The 22,209-nt window shown below is 38.7% G+C and overlaps 1 protein-coding gene across 1 annotated transcript; it reads right to left on the reverse strand.

The window, feature by feature from the left end:
• Positions 1-4,483: 4,483 nt before the first annotated feature.
• LOC108698253 (heat shock factor protein 3) lies at positions 4,484-21,342 on the reverse strand. The gene is made up of 13 exons (XM_041573888.1): positions 21,085-21,342; positions 19,073-19,181; positions 17,507-17,628; positions 15,078-15,202; positions 14,847-14,922; positions 14,521-14,582; positions 13,759-13,843; positions 12,719-12,849; positions 11,843-12,364; positions 11,463-11,568; positions 8,092-8,157; positions 7,354-7,414; positions 4,484-5,892 (listed from the first exon to the last, which is right to left on the reverse strand). Exons 1-13 carry the CDS (start codon positions 21,280-21,282, stop codon positions 5,618-5,620), a joined length of 1,938 nt encoding a protein of 645 aa, XP_041429822.1. The 5' UTR covers positions 21,283-21,342; the 3' UTR covers positions 4,484-5,617.
• Positions 21,343-22,209: the final 867 nt, after the last annotated feature.

The raw sequence follows: 22,209 nt of genomic DNA on the forward strand, positions 1-22,209 counted from the left end.
CTGACTCCTAATTTTTATATGCAAATTAGGGGTGGGAAGGGGAAAACATTTTTTACTTCCTTGTTTTGTGACAAAAGTCACAAGATTTCCATCCCTGCCCGTAATTTGCATATGCACATTAGGATTCAGTTTCGGCCGGGCAGAAGGATTCGGACGAATCCGAATCCTGCTGAAAAACGAAGAATCCTGGCCGAATCCCGAACCAAATCCTGGATTCCGTGCATCCCTACTGTATATTAAGTGACAGCAGCACAGAGCATGTGTAGTAAATCATCAAAAAAGACAGTGGGGAGCTACTGGGGCTTTTTTGAAGACACATTTATTCCCTGCTAAAATGCTGTGGTTGCCTTGGGCTGGTACAGAATCCCAAAACATAATGTACAACATGTCTAGCCTACTTCTTAAGTTGACCAAATGTTTTATTATCTTCCTGACGGCAACAGGCAGCATGAAAACAACAGGACATCAAATATGAGATTTGGCTTTCACCCTAGGCTATTGAAGTGTAGCGTCCCAGTATAATTAGACTGTGCTCATTAAATGAAAATACAAACCCACTATACAGTATTTGTCCAAATGCCAAGAATGTTTTTACTTGCGTGTAGTTGTACTGTGCATGAAGTCACAATAGCTGTGTGACAGAGACAGACAGAAGGAGGCACGCCAGATGATATATATGGACAGACACACAGATCTCATTGTATTGAGAGTATAAGGGGCATATTTATCAAGAAAGGTGCGCTATTATCCTTATAACTTCTTTAAACACAAACACCTAAAAAGAAAAGAAACTACACATGGAGTAGTACGTTCAACTCTTCTTTGAATTATCTCTGATGTTAGAACTACTCACAATCAGGATCGTCAAACAAGAGCGTGCAGAATATTCTTTTCTAGCAGGGTATATGCAGTGTTGGAACGTGCGATATTTCTAAAAGAAAAAGAGGCTGCAGAAGGTGAAGGATCGTCGGAAATCCGGCTTAGACCCTGCGGGTCCTAAAAACTTACCAAACTGTAGCAAGACAAAGGCATTGGAAGGCTCGCAGAGAGACCGCTCGATGCCGGCGTGTTTCCCAGGCGGCAAAAGGCCCAACGCGTTTCATATCCTACGATACTTCCTCAGTATCGTAGGATATGAAACGCGTTGGGCCTTTTGTGTTAATGAAATAAAAGTTTGTTATAGATTTAACCCCCTCCAAATCACTTATTTAACCTTTGCACGGCACCGGAGGCGAGCTGACTAACTGTGAGGGAAGATACGGGCATTGTTTAAGGACGCGCATTGTGTAAGCGAGGCTGTTTGAAGTCAAGGGACCGGTGTCTAACAGCGCCTGGGAAACACGCCGGCATCGAGCGGTCTCTCTGCGAGCCTTCCAATGCCTTTGTCTTGCTACAGTTTGGTAAGTTTTTAGGACCCACAGGGTCTAAGCCGGATTTCCGACGATCCTTCACCATCTGCAACCTCTTTTTCTTTTAGAAATATCGCACGTTCCAACACTGCATATACCCTGCTAGAAAAGAATATTCTGCACGCTCTTGTTTGACGATCCTGATTGTGAGTAGTTCTAACATCAGAGATAATTCAAAGAAGAGTTGAACGTACTACTCCATGTGTAGTTTCTTTTCTTTTTAGGTGTTTGTGTTTAAAGAAGTTATAAGGATAATAGCGCGCCTTTCTTGCTGACTAACATTACCGACAGTGGAAGTGTGGATCCACTAATTTTTGGTGCCGCTTTCCCTGAAAAAATTACTTGTGCAACAGCGCAGCCTTCAACCCAATTCTTCTATGCATATTTATCAAGGGTCGAAGTTCGAAGTTAAAAAAACTTAGAATTCAAAAAGACCAACCAAATAGAGGTCGAAGGTTTTTGGGGGTCGAAGTAGTCCGTATTCGAATCGTACGATCAAAGGAATAGCGCCTTAGATCTACTTCGATTCGAAGTTTTTGAAAATTCACTTCGACCTTTGATAAATCTGCATATTTATCAAGGGTTGAAGTTCGAAGTTAAAAAAACCTTTGAACTTTGAATTCAAAAAGACCAACCGAATAGAGGTCGAAGGTTTTTGGGGGTCGAAGTGGTCCGTATTCGAATCGCATGATCGAAGGAATAGCACCTTCGATCTACTTCAATTCAAAGTTTTTTAAACTTCGATCTCCCAAACTCCAATTGCCTCCATACAGGTTCTAGGATGTCCCCCATAGACTAAAACAGCACTTCGGCAGCTTTTTGGTGGCGAGTGGTCGAAGTCAAAGTTTTAAATCGATATTCGAATTTCAACGTTTTTTTCAACTGGAATCGAAGTTAGACTATTTGATGGTCGAAGTAGCCAAAAATTACTTCGAAAATTGAAGTTTTTTAGACCACAATCTGCTTTTTTCTGAAAGTTTTTTTAATAATTTCCCTGATTTTGTAGTTTTCCTATGTAAGCAAATTTTCCCAGTTAATAGGTAAGCTGCATCATGGTGGTTCTCCTCAGATGCTGCTGGAATCACTGACCTTACAGTTCAGCAGCCACTTCCCATTCTGCTGAAGGGAAAGTGCACATGATCATTACTTGAGAATGTCAGCTTCCATATTGTTGACTAAGAGTGGTTTAATGTTACTTCAGTGTACCCACAAGGCTCTGTATCCTAGTTCCAAATTCATAGGGAGTAGTTTATAGATTCACATGGCACAAGTGCTAATCGGTAAAAGGGCATGTCCCTCAGTACTCATTTAACAAGCACTTGTGAGCCAGGAAAGGATGTACAATGCTTCTTGCACATAAGTCAGACTTAGAGAATGGGTAGTGTTTGCAAGGGATGCCTACATGAACGCCACCGCCCTCTTGGACGGCGCATTACCTAACTCCAGTCTCTGCACTCTAAAAAGAAAAGGCCTGCAGCCATTCTGCAACAGTAACATGCAGTGAGCAAAGTCCCCAAAAAATGGTCAATTGCAGACTTTTTTTGCATTTTGCAGTGTTCTGCACTTCAAATGACCCCTCATGAGTAGGCATAATGTATATGGCACTCCAAGGAGAAGACTAATAACCTTCTAGTTTTTTTCTAGTGTGGCAAATGATTTGTAACAGAACACACATTTTGAAGGCCTCAGTTAACACAAATGACCACTGTGTTTCATATCCTGTAAATGAAATCCTTATTAAACAGTGCCTAGCAACGTCATCAGGTCTAGTTGGTACCGGGTGACTTTGTGGCAAACTACTTTACTGAAATTTGTATATTTTATAAATTAATGTATCCCCTAGATAGAAGTCACCTCAGTGATCCATGACTTCTAGTGATTTGAAAGTTCACCATCTGTTTGGGTTGAAATATGGCCAACCATCGCAGGTATATACCTGTATACAGGGCCGGACTGGGAGTAAAAAGCAGCCCGGGCAAAAACAAATCAAAGCAGCCCACATGGAAACGCGATGATAGCCGCGCCTATATATTGGGTTAACCCTTTAAGTATCACAGATCGTAGCATCTACGATCTGTGGATAAAGGGACTCAAGTGCCACAGATTGTAGATTTTACGATCTGCTGCACTTCTGGATTGGGCAGCGGAGGCATGATCACAATGGGCTGTAAGGCAACAGGCACATAAAAACTACTTGTCCTGCTGTTGCTCTCACTTCCTGCATCCCCCTACACCCCTCCCTCTCCACCTGATCAAGCAAGAAGACAGATGCCTTCCCTTCATGGGACCCCAACAGCCCCCAAAAAAAAATAACAACAATGATAATAATAAGAACTCCAGCAATATCATGTGATAGCTCCACAAAAAAAAGTCTAAAACACACAGCCCAGCCCAGGGACTGTGCCAGTCAGCATTCCCACCAGTTATCTCAGGCACAAGAAGTTTGTATGGGGACACACACACGCAGAGACACACAGACATACATACCAGGACAGACACACAGAGACACCCACAGACAGACAGACACACAAAGAGACAGACACAGACAGAGACATTCACAGACAGACACACACACAGACCTCTCTTAGAGAAAAACTTATTCCATGCACTTGCACCTGCAGTGTAATGTATCAGGGACGCCCCTCCCCTAATGTAGCAGCAGCTCCATATGTCTGTCAGGCTGCGTGATTAAGCCAGTGCCTGGCCGAGAAGGAGAATAATTATACAATGGAGGGGGTGGAGCAAGCGAAGAGAAAAAAATCCCCACTGCGAGGCTCTCTGTGCTTCCAGCACTTCCCACTAAATTAAATGAAAAACTTCCTGCCCCATGCTTGCTCTCCCCAACGTAGCCTGGAGACGGAAGACACAAGCAGGAGCTGAAGTCTGAAGCTACGATCGGGGGGGAGGCGGAGCCAATATTGTGAGCAAGGCGGCCCATTTTAACTATGAGATGAGCGGCCCATCGGGCAATTGCCCGAACAAGCACATTGCCAGTCCGGGCCTGCCTGTATATGTATGTATATATTCTCAGTAGCCTGTAACTACTTCAGAAACAAACAGAGACCATAAAAGAGTCTATTAAAATAGTTTATTGATATCTGATCAATGTTGTATAGTCACACTGGTTTTATAATACTGGGCATGCACACTGTCAGCAATAAAATGGCTAAAAAACAAACTTGTGTTTCTTTTAGCAAAACAGTGAGAGATCTAACAATACAACTTATTGCTGTGTCCATTTTGTCAAAAAATGATAGCTTTTGTCCTGAAAACATTTAAAAACACAAACCCTGGGAAAGAAAAGTATAAATGAATAAAAGTTGAAAGCCATTGTTTCAGAATTCATTTCTCCATGTAATCTTGTTTATGAGCAGACAGGATTGTCTGTATTATAAGGATATGTCTTAGGTAGGGATGCCATGTTGCTTGGCTGAGAGGGTCTATCTGGAACATTAGAAATTCATGCTGTTCTTAAACAGATTAAAGTGTTACTATAAATGTCCCAGGGAGAGTATTTCCCTACAGGCTAAGAAATGTCTTCTTGTACTGATAGCGGTGGTTTTATTTCTGTTCTACTTAGCAATTTATGTAACTAAAAGGAATCTGTTTGAGGAAAGATGGTTTGAAAGCTGAAGAGAGGAGATGAAATACTTGTAGAAAAAACAAAGATTAAATTGAACATTTAGGGGGTTATTTACTAAAACGCAAATTTATCTCAACTTTTCATTAAACCATGCTCCACCAAACTCCCATCCACAATTTTATCTTATTTATCAATAAAATAACTCAAAATAACTCTGCTCTAAAAAGTCTAGTTTTTGCCTAAAAAACCTCGACCAGAAGAAAAGTCGAGGTTTATTAAATAAACCCCTTAATGACTTGGCCTCAAACTGTGTAACCCTGATGTATTCGTAGAAATTTCAGATTTATCTGGTCAGCATAAACCACAAAATCCATAATATGAATTTTTATATTAATATAAAATGTGACATAGTAAAGGAAAGTATTTCAATATTGCACCAATTTCACTGTGAAATAACAATCTGATGCACCCTGGCACCTGCACTTTATCTGTACTTTTAACATATCTGGCTCACCTTTTAATCTTTTTACCCTACCATTCATACAGATAATAGCAACAAAGCCTACAGGTTGTGCAAGCATATTGTTAACATATCTGGCTAAACTCCTTTATGGCCCAGTGTCATTCAAACTGTGTCTGGCTCTGTCGCTTCCTCTATTAACTTACTAACAGGGCTTAGGACAAAGATGGGCGAGAAGCCGTGTGATCCAGTGTTATCATCTACTGCCAGATCTGCTTCTTTCATCACATGTTGTTCATCCGAGTGCCCTGGGAACACATTATCATCTACTACATTCAAAAGATTGACTGGGTCGGAGGCTCCTTCTCCATAGCTGCTCTGTGGCAATTCATCGAATAAGGAGAGAAGCGGGTTCCCTGTATATTGCACCATCTGTTTCCCTGTGAAGTAAGTAGAAGGTTAGTGCTTATGGCAGCTTAAAGCACAATGCAGAGACGGATAAGCTTTTTAATGCAATGTTGACTATGATTTATGAACATAGACCCCCCCCATCTTCTTCACTGCCGCCAAAACGTCCATCTGTGCACTTCCATTGGAAAATGATACATCCACTGTTGCATCAAAACAAATTGTCTGTGACAAAGCTTGTGGCACTTTCCCAGACTTACTGCCCCAAAATGAAATGCAGCCATACGTGCCAATTACAATCATACTGCATGACCATCAGGGAACACATCTAATGTATACAAGGAAAACTGTCCCTCAGCTTGGAAGTTTGTTGGATCTATTGGATCAGTTGGCTATGGATTGAGATCAGCATTGCACTGCTGTATATGTCTTTTTATTAGTATGATATTTAACTGCACCCTTTTCTACAGATTAATTAGGCAAACTGATAAAAGCCTTTATGTAAAGCATGGCTCATAAGGCAAAACCAGGGGGGGAAAAAAGCATTTTTTTGTTTAGCTCACACTTGGACTACATGAGCGACGAGCCCAAATTTGCTGCTAAAGGTCACCCTAAGAAATAATTCCAAATACCTTTTCTATCATGGTAATTGAGTAAAATAAAGTTACTTGCACCATATACAATTACAACTGACAATCGATTACAATTGACAATCACAGCAGACACTGTTATTATGGAAAGTTTTGTATCACCTCAGCATTATGTGTGTGTGCCAGAATAGGGGCCACTGCCAACATCAAAGCACAGGCTACACAATTAAATAGCGAGAGGAAGGACGGGAATGTGGGAAGTGCAGTTATATCTAGGAAGTGCTGAATAGAATTGACTGTACCAACTCTATGCCTCAGGCAGAAGCGGGGCAGGCAATATATGTGTTACAGCTCAAAATTGTAAATACATTTATAACAGGTATGGATGTTAATTAAAAAAAAAAAAAAAAAAAAAAAAAGAATGTTGGTAAGGACTTTTATTATACAACTTTTTATGGCTGGGTGACAGGTCCCCTCTAATAGGTCTGCTGGCTGATTTCTGTCCCAGTAAATCTGATACACCAGTAATAGCGCTGTCACTGCTTTACACAGTCATATGTCTAAAAAAAGGTAATTAGAAGATAGGGTAATGACACATAACATGTATTTAAGTTGCCCATAAATGCTGCAACAGCCCAGCAGCATTGACTTGCACTGGAATTGCCTGAGTATTTGCACAGGCGCTTGCAAGGGATTCCAATGTAAGTCAATCCAGGACTGTTTTTTATGTGAGGGGGGGGGGGCAACATAAACATTGCATGTAAAGCACCCATGTGCCATTACTTACATTCAAAACTGGCTTGGCCAAAGCTAGCGAATTAGTCAAGTATAAATAAATATTACAGAAAAATAAAATAATACAACAATTTGAAACAATAAAACAATTAAAGAAACCAAAAGAACCTTTGTTCAGCAAGTCTTCACTGGAAGGCATGGGAATGTCCTTCTGCCCCTCTGTTACCCCCTGTTAGAAAGAAACACGACAGTGAACTGGAGTTTATGGCACGTGGGCAGTACAGTGGTGCAGTGTAAAACCCAATCAGAATGCAGAGAACAAAGGGGTAGTTCACTACCAAACACATTTTCCAGTCTGAGACGGTGAATGCCATTAACAAATGTATCAATAAATCAGTAAAATTATAATGTAGGAGAGCTTAAACTGCTCCCACTACTGAAAATGAAGCATTACATTTATATATTGGAACATGTTCAATAAGAATTGAGAAGGGTTATTATTTTGAAAGGTCATCTTCCATAGGCTCCATTTTATCAAAATGTTTAAATTTTATTTCCTTTTTCTCTGTAATAATTAAACAGTATCTTGTACAGGTAAGGGATCAGTTATCAGGAAACCAGTTATGCAGAAAGCTCCAAATTACGGAAAGGCTGTCTCTGATAGACTCGTTTTTATCTAAATAATCCAAATGTTTCAAACTGATTTCCTTATACTCTGTAATAATTAATGTTAATGTCTACATGATTTTCTAGTAGAAAAGAAAGATCCCTTATCCGGAAAACTCCAAGTCCCGAGCATTCTAGATAACAGGTCCCATACCTGTATTTGAAAACCACTGAAACAAATGTGCTGAAGGCGAGCTCCCTCTTAATGAATAATGTATAAACAAAAAAGTATAAACTCACGCTGTTGAGGCCGCTGTTTTCTGAAGTCACAGTAATATCTGAGGATAATAAGTCAGGTTTAAAAAGCTGCAAAAGGCAAGTTGAAGACATAAGTAGTGACATGGCAGTTTGAGTGGTCACTGCTTAGAGCAGATCAACATACACCACAGCACAGTTTCATTTACAATTGGCGAGGAACCATTTGTGCAGAAATATCTCAAGTATATATGCTCTGTAGTATATACAGGTATGGGACCTGTTATCCAGAATGCTCGGGACCTGGGGTTTTCCCAGATAACAGATTTTTCCGTAATTTGAATCTTCATACCGTAAGACATTAAATAAACCCAATAGGCTGGTTTTGCTTCCAATAAGGATGAATTATATCTTAGTTGGGATCAAGTACAAGGTACTGTTTTATGATTACAGAGAAAAAGGAAATATTTTTTTAAAATGTCAATTATTTGGATAAAATAGGGTCTATGGGAGCCAGCCTTCCCGTAATTCTGAGCTTTCTGGATAACAGGTTTCAAGATAATGGATCCGATACCTGTACTGTTTTATTACAGAGAAAAAGGAAATCATTTAAATTATTTGGATAAAATGGAGTCTATGGGAGACAGCCATTCCAAAATTCAGAGCTTCCTGGATAACGGGTTACCAGATAGTGGATCCCATACCTGAATAGGATTGAAGTAACCATGCTAGCGCATATGTGGTTCTTATCAATGGCACGTGCATTAGAAGAGATTATTAAGTATCCAGGACATGAATATGACGGTCCAGTTGTGCCACCAGAAAAACTGTACAGGACGCGTTTATGTTCTGCTAATGGGACGATTCATAGATCTATGAGCAGAGGATACATACATCCTACCCAAAACCTCACAGCTGTAACTACATGCTGGTGCCTCCATATTTTGTAGATGTACCCATATTAAGGGACCATGAATACATACTACAACCACTGTAAAAAGTTTTTATACTTTTGCCTGTTCTTGTTGGACCCATAGGATCGGGGGGACTGTTTTAGATTAAAAATGTTTTGTATATCAATTAAAATTGATGCTGAATTTAAAAGTAGTTTCATAACTTGATCCATTCTATATGCAGTAGCTCTTTACCTGCCATAGATAGAACCTACAATACAGGTATGGGACCTGTTATACAGGAATCCGTTATCCAGAAAACTCCAATTTACAGAAAGGCTGTCTCCCATAGATTCCATTTTATACAAATAATCCAGATTTTTAAAAACAATTTCCTTTATCTCTGCAATAATAAAACAACTACTATAATAAAACAATACCTTGCAGTACTTGATCTAAACGAAGATATGATTAAATAAACTCAATAGGCTGGTTTTGCTTCCAATAAGGATTAGTGTTTAATTGATTTTATAGTAGATTTAAGGTATGAAAAACTACGGAAAAATCCATTATCCAGAAAACCCCAGGACCTGAGTATTCTGGAAAACAGGTCCCATACCTGTGCTGGAACTCAAATTACCAAGTGCCAGAGGGTAGGCTTTACATTTCTACTGTTAGTGGGAATTCAACTGGAATGGGAAGAATTAATGGACGACCCTACAAAATGTTAGTACAAATGCGAACAGTGGTATTTGTATATATATTATATATATTTTGCAAAAAAATACTTTATTTATTATAATACACACGTTTCGGTGAGTCATGTGACAGAAATGACATCAGAACTCACCGTTTATAACTGATGACATCAGAACTCACCGTTTATAAGGATATAATTTACAAGATCTTCATGGCTTTTGTGTATTATAAAGCAATAAATCTGCTTGGACAATTTTCATCAACAAGATTTTCAAAGTAATGATGTAATACATACTTTGCACTGCTTTAAAAACTACACTTTTAGAACAGTACAGACTTGTAATGTAATATAGTAAATCTCTTCAAGAATATTTTTCAACCTCATTTTCAGCAGGTCAATGAATAGTGCTTATGCTGAACATACTTTCTGCCTATGGGTTTTAATCGGAAAAAAAAAAATTATGATTTTGTTATTTCTTGAGCTCAACAGGCCAAACAGGGAAACTTAACGTACTCCATGTTTGGCCCTTGCATAGCAGATAGTTATGGATTGCCAGTGAACAAATAATGCCCTGCATCATGGACTCCTGCTTTGCTTCAATTTCCCCATTTGACCTCTTTGCTTCAATAGCCCCATTTGTCCTGTTCACCTCAAGAAATTTAAAGTAAATAAAAAACAGATTTTTTTGGGATTATGGTCAGCGGGAGCCATAGTCATTGACTCGTGTTGAACAACAGGGTAGATTGCTAAATTTTGCAACAGCCTTTCTCTGCAACAAACATTGAGAAGCCCAGGATAAATCATATAAAAAAACTACTATAAAAAAAACTCCGCTCACGAGGAAACTTCGGGGCGACTTTGGAAAACAAAGCTCTGTGTGTGCATTGCCACAGGTGATTTTCATTTTAGCCGACGGAGGGCAGGGGGAAGGAAGGGTGGATTGTCGCCCCGAAGAAGAGGAGATTTGTCACTTGGGCGACTAATCTCCCCGAATCTGCTTGTGTGGCCTGACCCTAAGTCTGCTAAAAATTGTTTAAACATTCAATAAACCCAATAGGGAATTATGGGAAGGCCGTCTCCAATATACTCCATTTTAATAAAAATTTAATATTTTTTTTTCTTTGTAATAATAAAACAATACCTTGTACTGGATCCCAACTAATATATAATTAATCCTTATTGGATACACAGCCTACTGGGTATATGTAATGTTTAATATGATTTTCTAGCAGACTTAAAGTATGGAGAAAACCCCGGGCCTGAGCATTCTGGATAATAGGTCCCATATCAGAAATTGAGAAAATAAATGTCTAAGGTGCTTGCACTTAATGCATTTTACACCCGATTAAGGATTTTTGCCCCTCAAATAGTTATTAATGAGAAACTTCTCAATGCCTGCTTAGATTATATCCACATGCCCAAACATAACAGGCCATTTAGAGAGTTAGTCAATGCTGTCAAGCCATTCTTTTGCAGATAAATTATAACTGTGAGCTAAAGGCTATTCCTTTGCCTTTAATTAGCTGCAAATGAAAACATTCCCCATCAGTCATGTACTAATGCAGACAGGAAGCCTTAGGAATGAGATAAGAAAGATAAGGAGGATGTGATAAATCAAATGACTTTTAAAGGAAAAGGCATAATTGGAAAAGATTGTTAGAAACAGGTTTATAAAAGCAATGCTGAAACAGAATTATGTATTTTTAATAGAAAGCCATGCAAAACTGCAAAATAATTGTGCATTCTTCCACTAATATTTCGATTAGACAAATACAAATCATTTCAGGGGCTAGTGTGCTTTAAATGATAATTAATATACCCACCTCCTCAAGAAAATCACTGTCTACATCAAATTTCTTTTTGCACAGGATGGTCTGAAGATCCTCCAGGCTGGCATCAATGCAGTTCAAGAAGTCTTGGATCTCCTCTCTAAAAAAGAAAGTTAGTCACATCTAATGGGATATGGGGACATTCTTCTTCCTTTTTACATTTCTGTCACTATTCAATCCCTGCAATGACAGAATACTCACAAAAGAGAGAATGTACAACAGACCCTTGTCAATTGCCTTGGGTATACTGTACTGAAGCTGACCATACAATTTTCCATGGATAGCCTGGTTTAATTGGTAACATGATTTTATAATTAAAACATTATATGATCATATTTTATGAGCATGTTTACAGCACAGAAATACTTCCTCACCTGTCAAGTATGTTAATGTTGCTTGCAGAGGCATTTTCATTAAGAATCGAATCAATGACACTATCAGGGTCCTCAGGAGCGCTGTCTTGTACCAAATCAAGAGCCAACTCCTCATCAGCAGTAGAGCTATTAGGAATAAAGGATTTTTCTACTACAAATGAATTGCTGGGAATTACGGACTGATCTGTCACTGGAAAGAAAGCATTTGGGATCACAACCTGGTCCTGTGCCAGGATAGAGCTGCTTGGGTAATGAGACTCTTCCACCTCCAGCTGAAGATTCACATCAGTCTCATCCATTAGAATCACCTGCTGTGTATCACTGAAGATACAAAAACATATAGTAAGCAAAAGGGTCTTACATCTAGTTCTTGAAAAAGAAAACAGCAATAAAGTTTTAATTTTGCCAGAACTAAGATCCGAGTGTTCAATTGAATGAGAAATGATCTGTGGCCAGTCTGAACCTCTCCCATCAGAACTAGTTATTTGGAAGGTTGGGCCCCAGACTAATATAGTGGCTAATCACCATAATACACTGGTTGTTGCATTTAGTGGCTGGTGATTTTCTAATCTTCTATTTTAGCCCTATATGAAAATAACTGTACAGTAAGTTTAGTATAGAAAATACAATAAGCATATTCATTTGTAGGCTTTTGTTGTTCTGTAATGTTTAAATATTTGCAACCTATATAATTTAAACATTTGCAAATTAAATCAAGACTGCACCAGGAGGATTTGAAAACGTTAGGGTGGTTATGAACCCACAGACTGGCCCAATAGACTCTAATAGAATAATTTTAAAGGATAACTTTCTATATTGTCAAAATACTTAAGAAATATAAAATGCATCAAAAATAAAGTTATATGATGCACTTACTGGAGGCTTTCTAGGCTGGATTTAGGCAACTGCTTGGGAAGGTGTTCAAAGCTTTCCTCAGCACTTGGGATCTCATGGATTACAAGGTAATTGTCAGTGGAGCTTCCAGGACATTGTGAAGATGGATTTCCCTGAGGAACGAATTCAAAGAAATTATGTGTATATACTTCACACCGAAGACAGTTGAGTATTGGACAACAGCAGCTACGGAGACTAATATATTAGTGGGTGCAGATACTTATAGTAACCATTCAGATATCAGATTTTTATTTTGTAAACTTATATGTGGCTGGCAGTGGCAATTGCACAAACACATTTTAGCACCTCTGTTGTCCAACATATGATTTATATTAAAAGAATAAGCATAACCAAATCTATTTTTATTAAAACCATGAATATTTTCTCATCAACAACATGGTTTCTTCTCAGTGTCTTAAAGCCCAAAATAGGTGGGGAGTGTACAATAACTTGCAATCCAAAAGCGATGGATTCCTTAACATTTAACACAATTGAGTCAGGTCATCCAATGGACAACAATACTGCAGTTTAATACTTTTCCACACAAGAAAACAATAGTGCATACTAAAAACTCAAGACAGACACCTAGCTGGTAATGCCCTTGTTTTGCAAAAGCCATCTGCAGAAAAGCTTATAAATCTTTGATTCACCCATTTGCTGTTCGTTGATTGGTTCAGACTATTTAAAGCACAGCTATCTTGAATTAGAGACAAAACAGCAAGGCATAAATCTAAGCCTAATTGTAGGAAGATGATCTAGGTAGGAACACCCTAACAAAAACAAGTTATACAGAATACAGTTAGGCCCATAAATCTTTGGACAGAGACAACTTTTTTCTAATTTTGGTTCTGTACATTACCACAATGAATTTTAAATGAAACAACTCAGATGCAGTTGAACTGCAGACTTTCAGCTTTAAGAGTGGTATGGATGTTCTACTATCCGATATCTGTTGTGGGTTGGCCTGGAGAACTAGAGCAGCTCAGACAAGCAATGGGTCATAATCTCAACAACGTACTCACCTCACTAACTCCTCCTTCTGTAAGCTGCAGCATATTGCGACTGTATTTAGGGGAAGAGGACTGTGAAGCTTCAATTGTTAATGGCCTGTAAATGGGGGGGGGGGGGGAAGATAAGAAAAAAGGGTGTAAATAGTAACAAAACTTTAAAGGGGAACTCCACACAAATATAACGAGTTTTTTTGAAAAGTGAACATAATTTTAAGCAACTTTGCAATATTCATCAATTAATAAATATGCAGACTTTAAAGGATTTTTAATGGTTTGGAACCGTTCCCTAAGCCTAGCCCCTGTTCTGTTGGACTACTTTTAAGAGCTGGCTACCGTTACTTAGTCTCAGCAGCCATCTTTCCTCAGCCTGCATCCTCCAAACCCCACAATTCCCTGCACACGTGATTTCAATAAAGAACATCACAGTGCAATGCATTGTGGGGTATGTAGTTCCTGCATGTTTTCTGTAAGCTGTGGAGAAGTTGCTACAAATTATTTCAAATGATTCAGAAAGTGAAGAACTGTTAAACTGTTGCATTTATTCATACTATTTGAAGAAACCAATAACTGCGACGGGTATAGTAGGGGTTCTGTGTTATGTGGGCCTCTTAAGCAAATTTTGGTTTGGAAGCCAGAGTTCCCCTTTAACGAATTGTGTGAAAATTGTATGAAAACCAGTTTACTTCTGCCCTAAATTTTGTTTAAGGGTTTTTATTTATATGCCAACAGTTCTCCAACTTTCAAGCAATGAATAGACAATCTGAATTTGAATACCTTTTCCTGTTGGTTCCCTTTAAAATGTTGCCTTTCATTAGACTCAGGATGAACTGAAGGATCTAGACAAAAAGCAAAATATTTGGTGAAAACAGTTAGCAAATAAATTACTTCCTATTACTGGTAAGGCAAATTACCCTGATTTACTGATATCAGGCAAATCTGCACTGGGCAGTTACCCCAGCACCACACAGCAAATAGAATTGTTCATTCTACTGCAGGCAGAGTACCCAATGAATGCCTCTGATACGTTGCTATGAGTAAGTGAGCTGGGACTAATTTGCCTAGTTTTACTAAATGTGTTGACTCCTTCAACGAAGATTCACCTTTGCAAGAAGTTTCTGCTGTTGGCTGTGCTTCCTTCTCAGAGAAGAAACCTCCTTCCAAAGAATTTCATTTTCCCTGGAAAAAAAGAAAAGTCATTTGTCAGTCTTATTCATCTAATATTATTGTAAACTGTAAATTATTAAGTTAGTTCCATTAATGTTTGTGTACACTAGTGTCACAAATGGTTGTTGTAAACATTCCATCTAGATAACCCAGCGTCACACACAAACCTCTTCATTGTATCCAACTTGAAATCCATGTTGGATTGTCCATCTTGAAGCACTTTTAATTCATTAATAACCTTTTGCAAATTGTCCTGGGACAGATGAGCATCTTCTGTTTTTACCGAGTTCACCTAGCAGAAAAGAAAACGATAAGTGTTGAAACATCAGGTGTATTTTTCAACTGTAACATCATTTTATTATAACTATAAAAAAAAACAGAGGCACAGGACACAGAAATTTAAATGTCAGGGACTGCTGCCACTTGGGTGTCAGGTTTTGACAAATCGAAGTATAAGATACAGAAATAGCAGCATGGTTCTGTTACTTTCTACATAAACTGACCATGTGGCAAAAACATACAAGAAGTGGTACGACTTGAACAAAACACCTCCAAGAAATAGTATAACCTATACTTGCCTTTTAAGTATTTATATTTATAAGAAGCCAAACTTCACAGTAACAGTGGCAATATATGTTCTGGATAAGTAAGTCATAACAACCAATCTGCAGTCAGTTTTGACTGGTGTAGTGTTAGAATAACGAAACCAAATATCTGATTGCTATAAATTTTACTTTACAGTAAAACTGAAGGTGCACCTGGACCCCACATATATATTGGGGAGTCCACCCCTAATATCGTTTAGAATTTACAAAATATATGTTTTATATGATTGCTATGGTTACAATACCAGTTACAATAGAAACCTTCTTTGATCCTTATATTAAAAAGGTTTCACTTTACAATATGGTTTTAAAAGTGGAGCATTTGAGAATTAAATAACTGTCATTTAAAAAGGTACAGTACAACAGCTCCTCTACATCATGTCACTGGCAAGTGATAATAGAATAGCCAAGCTAGAAATATATATTCGTTCACTTTATCTTTATCCATACCAAATAGCCACCAGGGTTCAAGGGAAAGGTGTTTAATATCTGCCAAAAGGAGTAAGTAATATCTATTGGTGACATATAAAAAAAAGGAGGCCTATAATCTGCCAGTCTGGCTGTGGTTTTACTAGCAGCTACACAAACATTTTACTTAAGAAACACAAGTGTAGTCATAAATAGCAGTGTATAGGAACATACTAGCTATACGCCATAAATAAAACTGCAAGGCACAGCAGCATGCCAGTTTAGCAAATAGCATAGTGTCAAATTGCTTACAGTTTAATAGATTATAAAATCAATATTGGCAGTGTGCAACTCATTGTAAGCATCCCTGAAGAGCCTATAATTTACATTAATGTAGAAATGTTAAGTTCCATTGGCAACCCTTAAATATTAAGCAGCCCAAAACATTCGAAACATTTCCCACTTCCAGTCACATACCATTCTAATCAATAGGAAATGTGTTGCTCAATTACATACTACAATGAACTAATTGCTCAGGACTGCTGTCAGAAGAGGCATTTGCATTATGACACTGCCACCAATAGGAAATGCTGCTGCTGACAGTTTTGATCATTAATGCTCTTTCTTAGAGGACCAAAATGCTCTATGTGCAGTTGGCTGTAACCTATATTGTTAAGGGACTACTATATTATTTAACCATCACATGTTTATATATACATAAAAATACAGGATTTGAACTGTTTTCTCTATTCTTATTAACTGACCAAATTTCCTTGATAATGCAGAGTAACTTCGATGCCTTTACATATAAATCACTTTATTGAAGTTAATTCACTCTATTACATAGCGATGCAATCCCCATATAAGACACGACAGAGAGAAAAGTTGCCATCTAAAGGCCTGGTACACTGCAGTCATTTTTGTTAGCTGGTGAAGTTGTATTTGCAGAAGAGGAAGTGAGAGAAACCGCAGCTCCTCTCAAAGCTATTTAGAAAACACTCAGAGGGGACCTGTCACCCAGACATAAAAAATGTGTATAATAAACAACCTTTTCAAATTAAACATGAGTCCAAATTTATTTTTTTTAAATAAAGCAACCAAACCCATTATAAAAGTTATTTAAAAATCTTAGCAGTCAATCATATATTATCTGCCCCGCCTCTATGCCGTAGGCATATAAACAGGGCAGGCAATTATTTGCACTTTCTAAATGTTACTGCACTCTCACATGCCCCCTCCCTCCATAATTGTTTAGCCTGTGCATGGGCATCAGGTCCCCCAGTCTGACAAATAAACAAGATTTAGCGTAGAGGCAAAGCTTAATAAGAGTGTCAAGTGTCAAGACTGATAGAAAAAATAGTTAAATATTTTGTATAGCGTAACTAAAGTTTGTGTAAAGTACATTTGGTTTGATCAACATCGTAAAAAAAGATTTGGAATCATTTCTTAGAGTGACAGGTCCCCTTTAAGTCAACTCCTGTCTTAAATTGAATGCTGTTCAGTGTATAAGTATGATAACTACTGTTCACAAGAATAACAATTACAGATAGTACTCTGAAATGAATACCATAAGCTGACAATACCTTACGCTTGATGTGTTCCAATAACTCCGGTCTCCCTTTTTTAAAGAAAGGATGCTGGAACTCAATGGCGCTCTCAGATTTTACAAGACCGCTCTCCAAACTCATCACCTTGCGGAAGCCATCTGTATAGAATATAATACTCAAAGAGTCAGACTATAAATTCAGTCTGTTTCAGTCTCTCTACATTCTCAGAGGAACTAATTATGGAAGTGTAATGCAGAAATGTGGTCAAAGGAAAAAAAGGAGATAAAAACAAGAGGAGGAAGAAAGATTTAATAAGGATGGAATGAAATTAGGAACAGAGGAGAGAAAATAGTTGTCATATGTAATAGGGAATCTTGTGCACTTGATGCAAAATGTGTTTTATGTATTTCCAGTAAATGTCCATGGAAAATGCCTCCTTGAGACCATGCCATGGTAAAGACATTTTTATTTTCATTCCTGGGACCCTTTCTATTAGTAGAATCGCAATTACCAACCCTTAGCATCAGACACATGGGAGTTCTTAGGGTTTCAATGTAACCCTTTTTTCCAGTGCCTGTTACTACTACTTGTCAATGTAAAGGAGCTAACCTATTATGCCCATTTGCACTGTACAGTGTAATATAAGGTGCAGTACAAGGTGGCCAGAGCCTGGCATAGGCAATATAATGGTGGTCATAAACTAAGGAAAGATCACTCATTTTCAATACAGATATTTAGGTATAGATATACAGGTAGAAACAATAGAATTCTACCTGTATCTGACAATTCAGCAGTGAACACTGGCCATTGTTCAGGCGCATCAAAATTTTCTGACCTGGCTGATAGGCGGCTGACTGATATCCAAGTCTTTTGCCAATATTGGTTGGCTCGTCTCCTGACATACAGCCACTGAATATCATATAAAATGAGAATATCTTTAGGCCTTTAACTTCAACAGATTAATAAATCCCAAGCTGCACTGTATATAGAACGTATAGATGAACATACAGAATATATAGATGTAGTCTCGGTACTTTGCTAACTGGTAACACAGATTGCAAGCTTTTAAATATATAACCATGTTTGGGACCTGTGGTATTCCAGATAAGAAATGTTTCCCCTATTTGAATCGCCATACCTTAAGTTTGCTAATAATCATTTAAACATGAAATAAACTAAATAGGATTGTTTTGCCACCAATACAGACTCATGCAGCTTAGTTACCATCAAGTACACCCAACTCCTGAATGAAGACAGGACAAGGAGAAACAGATGCTGAGAGAGGAATGGTGAAGATAAATTTGATTATTTCAGAAACGGTACAGAATTTTTAATTGATTGTATATAGAAAGTTTCTTATTTCAGTATGGTGAAGCTTGTATTAAATTTTCATTTTCGCAATAGTTCTCCTTTAATTTTTAACTGATTTTTTTAGTAGACATGGTATGGAGTTTCAAATTACAGAAAGTCTTTGTCTTTGAAAATGCCAGGTCCCAGGCATTCTGGATAACAGGTTTCATACCTGTACAATCAAATCCCTGACACCCACTGAAAATATACCTATAGTATTAAGGGGCAAATTTAAGTCCATTAAGTACTTACACATATTAAGTTGCCGAATGAAGCTAGACAAATTGCTGTGCTTGAAGTATCTGGGAAGGATCTCTTTAGTAAACCGTTGCTCATCCAGTATGCAGAAGGTCTGTCCATTCTGTAAAAGAACATAACAGATATACACAATTTTGAAAACATGTCTTGGATAAATGAATCCAGAAGACATTGTTATTATGCTTCACACAGCAAAAGGGCTGACATCAATAATCATGTGGCTCCATAATACTAAGATAACATGGTCCTCACACCTGGGCCCTGTGTTGTGGAGGGCCCATCACCAATTAACATAGGCATGAAAATACATGTTCCTTGCATCCCTGTCAATCCCTAAATATACTCACAACCTGCAAAATGCCCCCCCTCTGCACTATTATCATTTTCCAGACCATGTTACTCCCTGCCCCCACTATGGCGGATCTGCATAGCAACAGGTTTTTTGGTTGCTATAACTCAATATCCCCAAACAACAAATTTTAGCTGGAAATAGACAGAAAATAAAATCTATAACATACATAATGGCAACATATAATGATTTGTAATCTTTCTTGTGCTGAAAAAATAGTGATTTGTGAGAACACCACTTGAGACATGGGAGTGATGTGACCAGATTAAACATGTAAATATTATTGGTCTTTTTGATTAGTGGGTCTGAGTCAATATGTACATGTGTATTGGTTAATGCCACAAATGTGTGATTACCAGTGGAAGAGCTGTTTCTCAGCCTGCGATAATACAGTTTTGGGATCTGTCATCCAGAAGCCCCAAATTACAGAAAGGGCATCTCCCATAAACTCAATTTCAATCAGAAAATTCAAATGGTAAAACCTATTTCCTTAGTAGTAATAATAAAACAGTACCTTGTACTTGTAATATACAACTAATTCCTATTGGATTCAACACAATTCTATTAGGTTGCTTTAAAAGTTTAAATAATTTTTAGTAGAGCATAGAGATCCAGACTTAAGGACAGAGGTGTGCACAGTACAGTAGGGGTCCCGAGAGGTCTGAAAGAAAACAGCATGTGAAGCAGGAAGCAGAGAGAAAATGATTAGCTGACAATAGAAAATAATTTTACATAACAGGAGCAATAGTTCCAGTAACTGAGAATTCAACTCAGGTCAATCACCTGGGTTGCTGTATAAGACAGTCTGTACAGCAGCCATCAGTTCAGTACATTAAACAAGATTACCATCTAGGTTTGTGAAGTGCAAAAGGGAAACCCCTTAACTCTATGTTACCACAACAAAGTTGCTAAGCAGGACAAGGTCACTAAATTACTCATTACCACTAAATGTGGTGAGCAGAGTAAGAGAGGCAGTGGTGTAGTTTATGTGAGGGGGAATGGGTAGTGCAGTGGTGGGAAATTAAAAGGATGGTTTACCTTTAAATCACCTTTTAGTATGTTATAGAATGGGAAATACTAAACTAACATGCAACACACCAGCTTAAAAGGATAACTTCTTTAAAAAGAAAGCTCAAACTGGTTTTGTTGAAAAAAGTATGCTAGAATTGTTAAGGTGTTTCCCTAAAGGTTTTTTTTTTAATTTCACTATTGATTGGCCCACAACCTAGCAACCAGAGAGGACCTGTATAGAAAGACAAGCAATTAAAAGTAATACTGTAGCCTCATAGAACATGAGGTTTGAGGTTTCAGTGGTCAGTGACCCAGATAAACAGACAGTGTTTTCAAATGTTTAAAGTGTCATATAAAAGACTAAAATGCTACACAGCCATAAAGACAGCATATAGAAGAAATACAGCCATAAAAGCGACAGCCCCAGAGAAATCTCACAAAATAGCAGGTAAGAAATACGATTTACCCAGCAGACTACATTGGGGTCTCCAGTCTGTGGCTCTCCAACCTGGACTACAGCTGCCAGGAGGGACCATCACTGATAATGAAAGCGACAGGAGGTGAGGGAGATATAGTTTAACAAGAGACAAGACACGCGTCACTGACTTGGGACTTAAAGGCAGGAGGCTTAACAAATGCACATTACCGTGTTCCAAGCGATCATGTCGCAATTAGCCGAGTCCTCCACTAGAACCCAGAGCTTGGTGAGAAAAACGGGGGCTGGGGTCGGCCCCGGAGAGACGGACGGCTCCTTCATGCTGGTACCGAAGATGGAGCACAGGAGCAGTAAAGAACAGTCTAAAAGCCCCAAGCGACAACAAGCAACGCAGCCCAACACAAACATGCAGACTTCCGGGGAACTCAGGCCACGCCCCCTCTAATAGAGAAAGTCGACGATCATTGGCTGCATGCTTCTGACAAAAACAAGTGACGCAATAGCTCAGTGCATAATAAGCTGGACACGAGCGTGTGGAATGTGAACTATGCGCGTTTCAACTGGAGCGGCGTCTCTTCCTAATATAGTTGCTCAGTAGACGTGGTGTTATCTGTGAAACTATTTTGTGTGACGCTCGCTGCGTCGCTTCATAGATACTCGGTTTAAAAACAAAACTATAAAGCAAATAACGTTGCATGTTGGCTGTACAATCATTCAGCTGTAAATTTTCCTTGGTTACAGGGGGGGCAGTGGCGTAACTAAGGACCTCGCAGTGCCGGCCCCTAGTCCTTAAGGGCCACCCCTGCATTTTAGTCACCCGGGGCCTTCAATGAAAGCGCGGGAAGAGAGTGACTGGGTGGATATGTCACAGCCAGACAAGGATTCCCAGCAACCTGCTGCTGCAATGTCAAACAGCGGTCTCTCCTCAGGCCACACCCGCACGCTCTCATTGGTTCCTGTAATAGAGAACGGGCCACGGTACTCTAGCAGCCCCGCACTCTACTACCCCCTGAGAGTAGCATTAATACGTGTGAGTGGCCGCTGTTCGTATCTAGATGTGCGCATGTGCAGGGCACCTCCCTCGACCGCTCACCTCAACTCTGCCAACCAATAGAACTGAGGTGGAAAGATCTAGGCCTTTTGAAGCGGAAGGGATTATTGCTCTCTAAATCCATTTACTAGTTGGATAGCTCTGCGTGCAGAAGCGCTGCGGCCACGCTTTCCACTGGCGACATCATTTTGCCTTTCACGCGCACAGTACTGTTCCCGCCTTTATGGACTTCCTGCTCTACCAAGGGAAAAAAAGTCTAAAAAAATAAATGAATATATGTGAAG

This window comes from Xenopus laevis, chromosome 8L, assembly GCF_017654675.1.
Source record: "Xenopus laevis strain J_2021 chromosome 8L, Xenopus_laevis_v10.1, whole genome shotgun sequence".
NCBI classification, from domain to species: domain Eukaryota; kingdom Metazoa; phylum Chordata; class Amphibia; order Anura; family Pipidae; genus Xenopus; species Xenopus laevis.